The sequence below is a fragment of the Rhinolophus ferrumequinum genome, chromosome 11, assembly GCF_004115265.2.
Source record: "Rhinolophus ferrumequinum isolate MPI-CBG mRhiFer1 chromosome 11, mRhiFer1_v1.p, whole genome shotgun sequence".
Lineage (NCBI taxonomy): Eukaryota > Metazoa > Chordata > Mammalia > Chiroptera > Rhinolophidae > Rhinolophus > Rhinolophus ferrumequinum.
Genome location: NC_046294.1, coordinates 86,767,608 through 86,779,889, shown reverse-complemented (window position 1 = coordinate 86,779,889; position 12,282 = coordinate 86,767,608). Strand labels below are relative to the sequence as shown.

The window sequence follows — 12,282 nt, the reverse complement described above, 5'->3', positions numbered from 1 at the left end:
TGTAAGGCCCGGGGAACATAGGGAAACCTGCCAGGTGCCTCTATCCCAACACCCTGGGAACACCTGTCATCAGGTGCCGTGGCAGGGGAAGGGCAGTGGCTAGATCCTTTCTGAAAAATCGTCAGCACAGATACCCAAACTCAAAGCTGAAGCCACTGCCGTTTTCGCCAGCCCAGGAGCCCTAAGCCTCCTGCTAGGCCTGCGCCCTAGAGGCCCAGCTTCCCCAACCACATCCCAGGAACGGAAGAGGAGGCCGTATCCACACCGGGCTCTGTGTCCCGAGGGCTGCACCTCTTCCCGAAGGGAGGACTCCAGCTGGTTCAGCTTCTCCTCTTTCTTCTTCAGCAGGTTGTGGCCTTTCCGCATGGCTGACTTCATCTCATCCAGGTGCCTGGTTTCCTGCAGCCAGGGAGGAAGGGAGGGGAAGGGGTGACTACCACACAGGCGCTGGACTCCCAGCTTTGCCGTTGTTGGCTGGGTGATCTTGAACAAACGACTTAACTCTTAGTCTGGATTCTCATCTAAGAAAGAGAAATACTACTTTTCATAGGATCATGAGAATTAAATGAGATAGAACACGTCACATGCTTAGCACCAAGCCCATGCCTACCAAATTCTCAAACGGTTACTGTTAACGCAAATGGTAATTATTATCGCTGCTCCAACTATCAATATGACCACCACCGTGACTGTCATCAGGAGGGACTCGGCAGAGCGAGGACAGGGCGCGGGGGTAGCACGGGCGGGCCCCTGGGAAGCCTGCCGCTCTATCAGCCTCCTGCCCTCGGCTGTCCCCAAGCTCGCTCACCAGCTCTGAGCACCGTCAGAACGTTAAGGGACTAAGCATGATCTGCCAGGACTCTAGCTAATGACAACCATGAAGGCTCTGCCTTTCCATTGCAAATTGGGGTATCAAAGAAGCACAAAGGAGAAGTAACTCAGTCTTACCTGAGTGAACTCAAAAGATGTTCAGTTATGAACAAGGTCTTTAGGGTGCTGGAATGGATAAGCAAGGTACCGGGTATAAAATTTTAAAACCTGACTTGCATTCTTCACCTAGAAAATGGAGCTAACACTACTATCCTGCACATCATGTACAGTTACTGTGAGGACCAAACAATTCACTATTAGACAAAGCTTTGCACGCTGCATTGCCTTGTACACAGAAGGTACTTCCGGCCTCATGGAGATACGCAATAGCCTGCATCAGCGGTCCAGTCGCCCGAGGAGACCTGTCCAGTGATCCCAGGGCCGATGTGACCACGCTCATGGAATCCCCAGGAGGCTCAACTGAGGGTCAGCTGCAAGGTCAGTGTTTCCCTGGCTCTCCCAGGCCTCCCCCGCCCCCAACGCAGGGCTGACAGGCTCTCCTCCAAGCTCCTGACCTCCTCCAGGTCCTTGCGCACCTCGTCCAGGGCCTTGGTGCTGGGCAGGTCTTTGGGTACCTCCGGAGCACTGGCCAGCTCGTGGCACAAGTGCCGCTGGGCAGCTTTCAGAGCCGTCTGCCGCCTCTGCATGGAGCGTGTCTGCCGCACCAGGAACTCCTTGGCACTGCGGAGAGCTACCCCCTCCGCAGAGAAGTAGTGCCGGAGGCTGTGGGAGGACATACAGACTCGGAGAAGCCCTGCTCTGGGTCGCTCCACCACTTTCTGAGCAGATTCCTGGGCTGGGGCTGAGCAGTGTGTGGGAACGCCGCCAGTAATACTACAGCAGGGGTAGGCTGCACTGAGTCTTCCCACCCTGACTCTGAAAGGCCTTCGGATAGGTGGCCAGACGCACCCTCAACCAGGGGCCAGCAGATGCCAGCATGCTGTGTCAACAGTCACAATCGGTACCTACTTGGCTTTCCACAGAGGATTCCCCAATCCCCAGGATCCCCTCCCCTGAACCAAGCCCCACTGGTGATTGTTACTGCCTCACGCAGGTTATCCCAGCTCTGCCATACAGGTCCTCAACCCCTCGTGGCATCCTATCGGAACTCACCTGTCCAAGGACAAATCCATCTCCTCCTTGCTCTGGGAGAGAGAAGAGGGTACCTCTTTGGTCTTGCTCTAAGGAGACACAGTAGGAAAGACCCACTGAATGAACAAAAGCAGATACACTGCAGGCTCGGGATCCTGAAGCCCCTCCCAGTGGCCTACACACAAATGGCTCTGCCAGCTGCTGGGCACTTATTCACTTATAGATGTCATTTGACTGACAGAGATGGGGGACTGGGAATGATGAACACAGGAGGCTAAGACCCTATAGAGAGCAGAGCCAGGACCCCTCCTGGTTCCCAGCCCCCTCTAGGTACCCTGCTCCCCGCTGGGGCCCACCCCCTTCTGGTGCCTCAGCCCAGCCATCCTGCCCCTTCCACGGCACAGAGAAGCTCACTGTCACAAGGGATTTCCTCAGTTCCTCAATGTGGAGATCTGGCTCAAAATGTGGGGAAGCATTACTCTCCTCAACGTCCAGCTCTTTCAATGTGTCCTGCTTCCTCTGAGCTTCTGCCTCCAGGTCTCTGCGGTGGGAGAGGGCAGTGGGAGGTGGGGTAAGTGAGGCGGTCACATGATGGAGCAAGCCGGGCAGCACCGCTGCGACCCCTGGGTGGGCTTCAAACCCCAGCCTTAGAGAGCAGGAGCATCTCCGTCCCTTCACTCCCGTCTAAGTCCCTGACGCAGGGCTGGGGCATGAACAGTAAAACCAGGGATCCCCAGCTCCTTACAACCTCCTACCACCCCCTATTCCCTACAAAGTGCAGCAGATGTAGCCCCTCTGCCTGGCTCCACCTCTGCCTTTAATGGAGCCACGAGCAGACGGCCTTGAGCAGTAGAGGTCAGAGGGCAGGCGAGAGGCAGCAGGGTAGCTAAGTGCAAGGCCCACAGCACCTGGTATGTTTCTGAAGCCTCTGAGTCTTGGTCTGTAGCAGGTCCACCTGGGATTCCAGCTCCAACTTGTGGGCACGAAGCTCACTGAGAATTCTTCGGAGCTGCTGGTTTGACTCCAACAGGTGGGTGTGCTCCTTTTTGGCCTCTTCCAGGGACTGATGGGTGGCTGTGGCTTCCTGAAGCAGAAGAAAAGACAGAAGCACCTGGAGCAGGCAGAAGTAGAGGACAGGGAAGCCCAAAGAGCAGGCAGAGAGGGCAGAACTGAACACTGAAGTTACTGTGCCCTCCCAGCAGGGCTCCACGCCGAGGTTCCCCAGTTGGGTCCCACACGGCGGTGCTGTTTGTGGAATAACCCCAGTGCCCTGAAGAGATCAGGTGAACCAAAGGTGGGGCACTGGGGGGGAGAAGAAAAGAAGGAAGGGGAACGGGGGAAGAACAAAGGAGGCTCCAAGAGAGGCACACACCTTACTCTCCAGTGCAACCTGCCTCTGCACGTCACGAAGCTGCTGCTTCTCCTTCTGGGCAGTCTCCTCCTGCAGTGGGGAAGGCAAGAAACAGGGCCCCTTGGCCATCTCCAGGTCCCAGGTCTAAGGAGTGGAAAGGCCCATTCTCTCCTGGAGGAGCTATGACTTCAAGTTCAAGGGTACCTACAGATCCTGTCCTCCACCCCCACTCCCTCACCTGAATGTCCAGCTGAGACAATCTGGCCTTGACATCTTTGGTTCTGGTTTCAAGTTCCACCTCTAAATCTTGGAGTTTCCTTTCCTGCACAGAAGCATAGGTGGAGAGAAAGCTCTAAGTGTAGAAAGAGCACAAAGCATTAGCTGAAGGGGCAGGAGGGGGCCTGACCCACCGTACTATAGCACACCCTCCAAAGCGGGCTCAGGCTTCCTCCCAGGAGCCCCCACGGCCTCCTAGGAAAGCACCACACCTTATTTATTTCCAGTGGGGGCAAGGAGAAGCAAAGGTGCCAACCCCAAGGCCCTAAAGGGGCTGACCTCCTCCTCTAATCCTGGGGCTGTTCCCTGGCCCAGAAACAAAGGAGCAAAGATGTCCAAGCTTGGGGATGAGTAGGGAGAGACCCCCACTCCTGACGCTGTCAGGCTCCATCCTGCTATCTTGCTGTCCCAGCACTTTTCTACCCTGTCTGGAGGTGTCGCATGCGTGAGCCCCATGTGGCCACCCAGAGCCCCCACCTGCTCCCGGTGCTGACGCCGCAAGTCCTCCAGCTGCCTGTTCTGCTCCTGCCTCACTGTCTCCAGTTCCCGCTCGTGTGCCCTTCGCAGGCGCTCCAGCTCTCTCATCAGGTGCCCCAAAAGTTCAGCCCGCTGCTTCCTCTCCTGCACAGAGGGTGGGGCCGCCAGGGGGAAACTGCAGTGGCCCTCACACGCCGAAAACCACAGCCTCCCCACAGCTGCAGCCGGAGTCAGTAAGATCAATGACCCCGTCGGTTCCCTCAGGCCAGCTCTTAGAGAAGGAGCATCGAAAGCAGCATGGTCCCACGCCCCGGAAAGCCTGTACCCCTCTCTGCTGCAGAAGCAGAGGCTGGGAAATGCCCCTGTGGGAGGCTCCCTCTCCTACTGCTCCATCATGTACAGCTTCCCTTCCATAAGGGGAGAGAGGGCATTAGTAAATTATCACTATTCTTCAGCAAGGTCAGAACTGGTTTGGGAAAGGAATCGACTCCATTCCATCACGGCCCACTCTTTGTGCCCTGGGAAAGACGTGCAAAGTGTCAGGGTTACTGGTTCCCTGGAGCAGCAGCCTAGGAGTCCCGGGCAGAGGCCCAACTATGGGCTAGGTCAGCCACCACCACTGTTCACCCCAACAGGAGCAAGCCAAGCTGGAGCGGGTCAGCCACGCCTAAGGGCTGAAGATGGGCAGATAAGAGACGGATGGCTCTATAATAGATGTATGGCATCCATACATACTGGATGGCTCTTGCCGCGGGATTTCAATGACCCTGGTGGTATGGTATTAGGGCGGTTAAAACTGAAGGCTTTGGAATCAGACAGTCTAGGCTTGAATGCTACCTCCTCTGCTTGTTAGCCAGGGTGAGCTTGTGCAAGTTCCTTCCACTCCCCGAGTCTGTTGCCTCATTTTTAAAATGGAGATAATGATAGTATGTCTGTCCTCTGTGTCGTGAGGACTACATGAGTTAATATGAGGAGCTCAGAGCAGTGCCTGGCACGTCGTACAAGCTCAGTGATAGCTATTATTACCATGAGAGGAAGGTGCAGCCTGCCCGATGAAGAGGAATCGCTCCTCATCTAATGCTTTCGTGAAAAGGCAAACAATGACTTCACACTGCAGGCGCAGGAAGACAGCCTCCCGTAAACCCGAACAGTGTGTCTCCTTCCCCTGCTTTCTAGCCAGCTGAGAAGGGCCCAGGGCGTTGGGGGCGGGGGGGGGGGGCGGGGGGCGAGTGGGAGGACGTGTGTGGCTGTGTGGATGCGTGTGCCCCGTGCAGGCGTGCTGCAGGACGCGGCCGAGTCACCTCCGCTTCATACTGCTCTCTGGCCTCAGCCACCACTTGCTGGTGCTCCTCCTTCATCTTGTCCATCTTCCTCTCATGTTCCCTTTCCACCTCCTGGCGCCTCTCTCTCAGGAGGCCACTGAGCTGCAGGGCAGGCGGTACATACAACATGCAGGACCGAGTGGACCAGCACTCGGGGACTGAAGCACTCGAACATCTCATACACACATACAACATACGCACACGACATGCACGTCACACGTACATGACACACGATACACACGCAGCAATACCCCAGCACCCCTCCCCACGTGGGTACAGGGCCATGCAGGTAAAGCACCTGACCTTGAGGGAATGAAGACATAAAAAGGGAACGAGAAGTTCTAACCCCAGCTGAGCCACCCAAAGCAAAGCGCAGGCCTCCAGGATGGTCGGCCCTCCGTCAGAGCATCCACAACAGGCACACACATTCACCTCGCGCTCATACTCCAGCACTTGGCGAACTTTCTGCTGAGCTCTGTGCTCCGCTAACCCCAGGCTCTCCTGCAGCTGGGCCTCCTCTTTCTGTTGAGTTTCCTCTATCTTCTTCTGGAGGCTGGAGACCACCTGAGGAGACCGCAGCACAGAGGGGTGTGACTCAGAGCGCACTGCAGAGCAGCCATAGGGGACTCCCTTCCCGGGGACCCAGTGGCCCTCCCCAGGCAGTTGGAGGGAAAGAGAGGCTCCCTCCCTCGTGGCAGGGATGGATCGAGTCCCTGTGGGGACTAGCTGTGACATGAGGCTTACGCTTAGGGAGCAGGATGCCCAGCTCTGCCTCACACGCCAGGCGGCAGCGTCTCACCTCTGTGTGCTTGGCCTTCAGCAAGGAGGAGAGCCGGTCCAGCTCAGCTCTGTGCTCCCTCTCCAGCGCGGCCTCCGCCTAGGGAGCAATCAAGGGCCTGTGAGGTGGGCACTGACCCGGAGGAAGAAAGAGCCAGCAAAACCATCCCCAAGCTAAGGGGAACCACAGGCACTTCTTTGCTCCTGCAACATAACTTAGTCCCGAAAGTCTGCAACCAGCAAAGGAACAGGAACATGAAGGCCAGAGGGGAGGGACATTCTGGCAAGGCTAGCTGCAGGTCACTGCCCCATCGCCCGCCTCTGGGCTAGGCACATGGGTGACACCTGCGCCTGGATGAGGCCCCAGGCAGGCAGGGCTGGAGGTTTTCGCACAGTCCCCCTGAGCACTGGCAGTGCAACGTTCTCCTCCAGCTGTACTGGGCTTTCTCCTTGTCTGACAGCTGACTCCACCGTTCACCAAAAGACAACAGAAGTTCCACGTGGCCTGTTACTTACTTCAGCCCCTTCCATAGAGACAGACCATCGGTTCGGAGGGACAAGGAGCAAGGACAAAGGAGAAAAAACTCCTCTAAGTGTGCTAACCTCTCATTCTCTAGCAGGAGAAAAAAGGAGAGGGATGAAAGGTCATCAGAGCTGCCCCGCAGGGACAAGGATGGGCACCTTTGTCACAGGACCTCTGGGCTAGTTTAAGTTCTTTCGGTCATGAAATCTTCCCAAGTCCACAGGCCATTTCCACTCAAACTTCTTCACTGCCGTTGCCAACCCCAGCTGCTGCTGGCCCAGCTGGCCCTGCAGGAAACCTCTGCATACCTACCATGGGGACCAGGGCTAGCTCCTGCCCCGAGACAAGCTGGGTCCACATGGAGGAATGGGCCCACCATCTCCTCTCTGCCTGGCTCCCCACCACGTATGCCCAAGGCGGGCTCTCCTCCACATGCAGTCCCTCCCAGGCAGCTCAGGGACGTGGCAGAGGGGAAGGTCCCCACTCTACTTGCTCACTTCTTTCCTCTCCCTTTCTAGCTGCAACCTCAGCTGCTGCAAAGCCTTCTCCTTCTCAGCGTTCAGGGCAGCCTGCTCTCTCTTCTGCAAAGCCTCCATCTCTTCCTTGAGCTGCTCCAGCATTTGCCTGTTTTTCTGCTCCAAGCTGGCCCGCTCAGCCTTCTGCAGAGACTCCAACTCCTCTCTCAGCCTCTGCAGGGACGCCTCTTGCTCGGCCCTGGGCAGAGAAGGGAATGGGGATGGGCCTGTGCACTCAGGGGCTGCCCCCAAGGGGCAGGGCAGCTCACAGGAGGCACTCACCTGATTTGGTCCTCATCTGCTTCTGCACTGGACTGGACCTGGGCCTGGAGCTGGGACAGGGTCCGGCTTTTCTCCTCTCTCATCCGAATCCCCTCTTCCTCAGTGGCTTTCTGCAGTTGCTCCTTCAAGGAACTGGGAAGGAAAGGAAAGCCAAGTTTGTTGGAGGATCCACGGGTTTTTCCTCTTCTAGTCATAATCCCTGGCTCTCAGCCCCAAAAGCCTGTAGCCTGTAGCCTGCCTGTGTAGCTCCCTAAATCTTAAAGAGGAGCCTAACGTCAGCCTCTGGGTCCTGCTGCCTTCCGATAATACCTCCCAGGATAAAGAGGGCCATCAACTCTACCTACCCTCTGCCACAGGAAGCACATCACAGGCTGCTTCCTCTCAGAACAGTGTTTCTTCCAAAGGCTCCCCTCTGCCTCCAGCTTCACCTGACGTGGCATTCATGCACGGGTGGACAGTCTGACCCCAACCCGACTCTGGTTCCGTATCCTTTCACTCCCCACCCCACAGACTCTGTTCCAACCACATCAGATGAGCCACCACCTCTAAATCCCACCACACTCTTCCTTGCCTCTTGGCCTTTGTTCACACTGGGTCCTTTGCCTAGAATCCCCTTTTCCACCTGACAATCCCATATTCATCATTCAACACCCAGCTCCCTCCTCTCAGAGGAGACTTTCTGACTCCCTCCAAGTTCATCAATTAGCCTTTCTGTTCCTATCACACGTTATATGGGGACTTTTCCTATCCTGTGCCATTCTGTACCATGCATCATACTGCATCATAATTAATCTTTTGTATGTCTGTTTTCCTTACAAGTCAGGGAGCTTCTCCAGAGAAAGAATCATCTTAAAATTATTATCCCCGGTGCCAAACACAGTAACTGACATGAAGCAAGTGCTCAATAAATGTTTGTCCAATTTGAACAGTATCACCCAGCCCCAAAACATAAGCAGGGCTTTGATTATTTATGAGGGCATCTTATGTACAGACCAACAACGGTAACCATTTCATCCCAAGTGAATATCCCTCTGCATACACAAACCACATCTTCTGCACGCAGCCCCCACGTGACCAGGGCTATGTTCTGTGCAACCAGGGAATTCAAGCCTAAGGAAAAAAAGATTCAGAAGACAACTTCTCTGAGAAGCTTCTGTAATGAATTCCAAAGCCAAAAAAGATTTAGGATCGTTTTCTATTTCAAGTTATCAGCACTAGTGCTCTCTTCCATTACGATGGAAAATTTGAGTAAAAATCCCGCCCTTATAGATTCCACAGAAACCCTTTCTCTGTCCTATGGCTAAATTTTACACATAGCAACACAGAGCTGGAAGGGTCTCTAAAGGTTAAGTCCTTCATTTTACAATTCTCTCTTTATCTTACAATCTCTTCATTTTACAACTAAAGAAAATAAGAGTCAGCCTGCCTGTCTTCCTGCTTGCCTGCTCATTCAAGAAATATTTGTGGGGTGGCCAGATGGCTCAGTTGGTTAGAGCACGAGCTCTGAATGACAGGGTGCCGGTTCGATTCCCACATGGGCCAGTGAGCTGCGCCCTCCACAACTAGATTGAAAACAACGAGCTGCCGCTGAGCTGCCGGAAGGGAGGACGGATGCCTCAGTTGGTTAGAGCGCAAGCTCTCAACAACAAGGTTGCCGGTTCAATTCCTACATGGGATGGTGGGCTGCGCCCCCTGCAACTAAGATTGAGAATGGGGACTGGACTTGGAGCTGAGCTGCACCCTCCACAACTAGGTTGAAGGATAACGACTTGGAGCTGATGGGCCCTGGAGAAACACACTGTCCCCCAGTATTCCCCAATAAAACTAAAAAAAAAAAAATATTTGCTATAAGGTCAGTGTGGCTTCCAAGTAGAAGTTCTACCAAGTAGAAGTTTCCCAGCAGAGAGAAGGCCCCCCTGCCCCAGGAAGGCTCATATGTAAACAGAAACAGGGTTCTCATGATGGATTATTTTGAAGGGAACCAGGCAAGGCACTGCCCACTGAGAAATCACTTAGTCAAACCGTTGAAACTATATTGATCTCAACTGAAAATAAAAATAAGAGCTCCCATGTACTGAGCAATTACTGTGCTGCACTTCCTGAGTTAGATACTTTTGGGATGCCAGTCTTCACCACAACCTAAAAGGGCTCTTGGACGTCCCTCTGGAGTTGGGGGGTTTGGAGAAAAATGAAAAGCCCCGTCAGCCAAGCCCAGGGAGGGCCATGAAGAGAGGAAGAGGCTGATGAACTGACATGGAACCACCGCCAGCATTTTCTCCAAGGCACTGCCTCTCAAGGTGAGCTGAGCCACATGGACGAAGGACCCGTCCCCAACCCCCTGGGTAGTCGAGGGATGGTTTTCTGTTAGCTTCGCTAAGCAGAAATGTTTTACACACTGTTTGTCATCTATGATATAAAAAAAATAAGTCTCTACCACTTTTGGATGTTCTGTCCAAGATGATAACATTTTATCTGTAGATAAACTGCAAAGTAAGTGAAATATACCTTTTTGTAGCATGTTTCCCAACCTGGGACTGTGACAGAGATTGCTTATTACCTTCTCAATATCCACTCTCTCACTTTCCTTACTAACAGAACCCTGATTTTACTCTATCAGGTAAAGAGGCCCAACTAAAGGACTACATTTCCCAGTCTCCTTTGCAACTAGGGGTAACCAACGAGATATTAAGTGGAAATTACTGGATAAAGTTCCCAGAAAAACTCCTTTAAAGGGACTGAATGAGCTAGAAGGTACCCCCTTTTTATACTTTTCCCTTATTCTTCCTGCCTGGAGCACTGACACAAGGGCTAGACATCCAGCAACTATTAGGTTGGTGCAAAAGTAACTGCAGTGTTTGCAATTAAAGATAATTGCAAACACCTCAATTACTTTTGCATCATCCTAATATACTGGACTGTGAAGAGACCCTGAGAGTGAAAACCAGCATTAAAGAGGCAGAGAGATGAAAGGAGACAGGGACCCCATGACTGTGTGGAACCACTGTGCCAGCCCTAGACTGCCTTTTCTTATAAAAATAAACCTCTAGCTTATTTACACAATCACATACCCACAGGCCCAGCCCAGGCTCAAGTGTCATGTTTGGGGCCTGCCAGCCAGCTACTCAAAGAGTAGGAACCCAAATAGAAACTTCTGGGTCCTGGGCAAGAGCACGTCACACTGTATCTCACTGGGTCCCAGCAGGGCCCTGACTCCCAAAAGAGAGGGCAATGTCGTAATTAATAAAACCGGCTTCACAGACAAGCTGCCTGGGTTAAGCCAGGCTCTGCTGCTTCCTAGCTTCCATACTTTGTACAAGTTCCTTAACCTTCCTGTGCCTCAGTTTCCTCATCTACATTACAGATTCTATAAAATGGGGTTGATAACAACACCTCCTAAGAGGTATTCACAGGACTAAACAAATAGATGTAAAGCACATGGATCAGTGCAATCTGTCGAAAAAGGTTAGCTACTCTCATAATGATGGTCCCCCCTCTCAATTCCCTCCCAAAAAGAGGGGGCTCATGGTCCCTCACCAGGGAGCCCATTCCTCCACACAGGTCAGCGAGGCGGAGTCTTGGGGGGGCCACAGGCATTCCTGTGCTCTCCAGGGTGGGAGGAGAGTGTCCCCCACGCCACGCGTCCCTGCAAGGCCCTGGGCAGCTTCTCTAAGGGGAGGGGCAGGACCTGAGAGACTTCTCTTTCTGCTGGTGAAGCTGGAGGACCTCCTCTTGCTCCTCCTGCCACAGCTTCTCCCGTAGCTGCTGCATCTTCTCTTGCTTCAAGTCCAGAAGCTGCCTCTGGTGTTGCTTGAGTTCTTGAGCCACTGCCTCTTCTATGGCCTTCATGGCCGCCTCTGAGAGCTGCTTTGGGGGAGCCACAAGCTCTGGAGATCTCCTGCCAAGGGTGGAGAACAGCATTTCACTACTTTTAATATCCACCCACCTTTTGGCATCAGGGCTTATACAACTATGGATCATCACATACGGAGTCCCAATGGGTGGCCCACGATCAGGAATCACATATGCAAATCAGGTCCCCCACAGGCGGGCAGTGGGGCCGCCCCTGTGGGACATACAGGCAGCACCTGTCGTACGGCACAAGCCCCACTATGGCTGTCTAAGGCCTTGAAAGCCGGGGGAGAAGGGCAGCCCAGAGCAGGCTCTCAGTGGGCCCAGTGGTTGTGGCCCAAGGTGAAGACGTGGCTCAGGAGCTCTCAGGAGCTCGCAGCAGCGGCGAAAGATTAAAGCGCTCTCCCTGACAGCTTTTCCCCAGGGTGGCTCAGGGCCCTGTTTCTCTCACCCACTAGGGCTCTGCCTGCTACCTGAGGCTCATGCCAGTAGTATGGGAAGTCCCCAGAGGCTGTTCTTTGCCTCCCCAACTGAAAAGAGGCCAATGCCTAAGAGCTGGCAGCAGAAGCAGCAGCATCTCTACTAGCCCTGAGACCCAGACTAGTCCATGCAGGTCCAGGAATGGGAAAGCCCCTCCCACACTGCCGAGGGAGCCAAGCAGGAGACCGCTGCCTAAGCCAAAGAGAGTAGCAAGAACACAACAGGAATATGGTGCTCCATATCTCACCGATGATGCCATGTTTTCATCTGCTTCGAGTTAATTCAATGGTTGAAAATGGGTATAAGGAATTGAAAGCTAACCTGGACAAATTAGGTGGGTGGGAAGATAAGGACTAATGGTATTGGTTATAAAGATGCCCATACATTACAAATGTTGTTTGTTGCTTGTACTCTGGTTCTTGAAGGACATGCCCAAAGAGAAACCCCAAGAACATTTGGAACCATGAG

General features: G+C 53.7%; 1 protein-coding gene across 1 annotated transcript in view; it reads right to left on the bottom strand.

Moving 5' to 3' along the window:
• CEP164 (centrosomal protein 164) overlaps positions 1-12,282 on the bottom strand; it is a 72,482-nt gene that overhangs the window by 3,725 nt on the left and 56,475 nt on the right. The window contains exons 13-26 of the mRNA XM_033120685.1: positions 11,171-11,380; positions 7,486-7,617; positions 7,186-7,402; positions 6,188-6,265; positions 5,821-5,952; positions 5,368-5,490; positions 4,067-4,210; positions 3,552-3,635; positions 3,335-3,403; positions 2,871-3,046; positions 2,377-2,503; positions 1,984-2,051; positions 1,386-1,593; positions 292-399 (exon numbers count right to left, since the gene is read on the bottom strand). Of these exons, the coding sequence (XP_032976576.1) occupies positions 292-399; positions 1,386-1,593; positions 1,984-2,051; positions 2,377-2,503; positions 2,871-3,046; positions 3,335-3,403; positions 3,552-3,635; positions 4,067-4,210; positions 5,368-5,490; positions 5,821-5,952; positions 6,188-6,265; positions 7,186-7,402; positions 7,486-7,617; positions 11,171-11,380 (1,876 nt within the window). The remainder of the gene's footprint in view (positions 1-291; positions 400-1,385; positions 1,594-1,983; positions 2,052-2,376; positions 2,504-2,870; positions 3,047-3,334; positions 3,404-3,551; positions 3,636-4,066; positions 4,211-5,367; positions 5,491-5,820; positions 5,953-6,187; positions 6,266-7,185; positions 7,403-7,485; positions 7,618-11,170; positions 11,381-12,282) is intronic.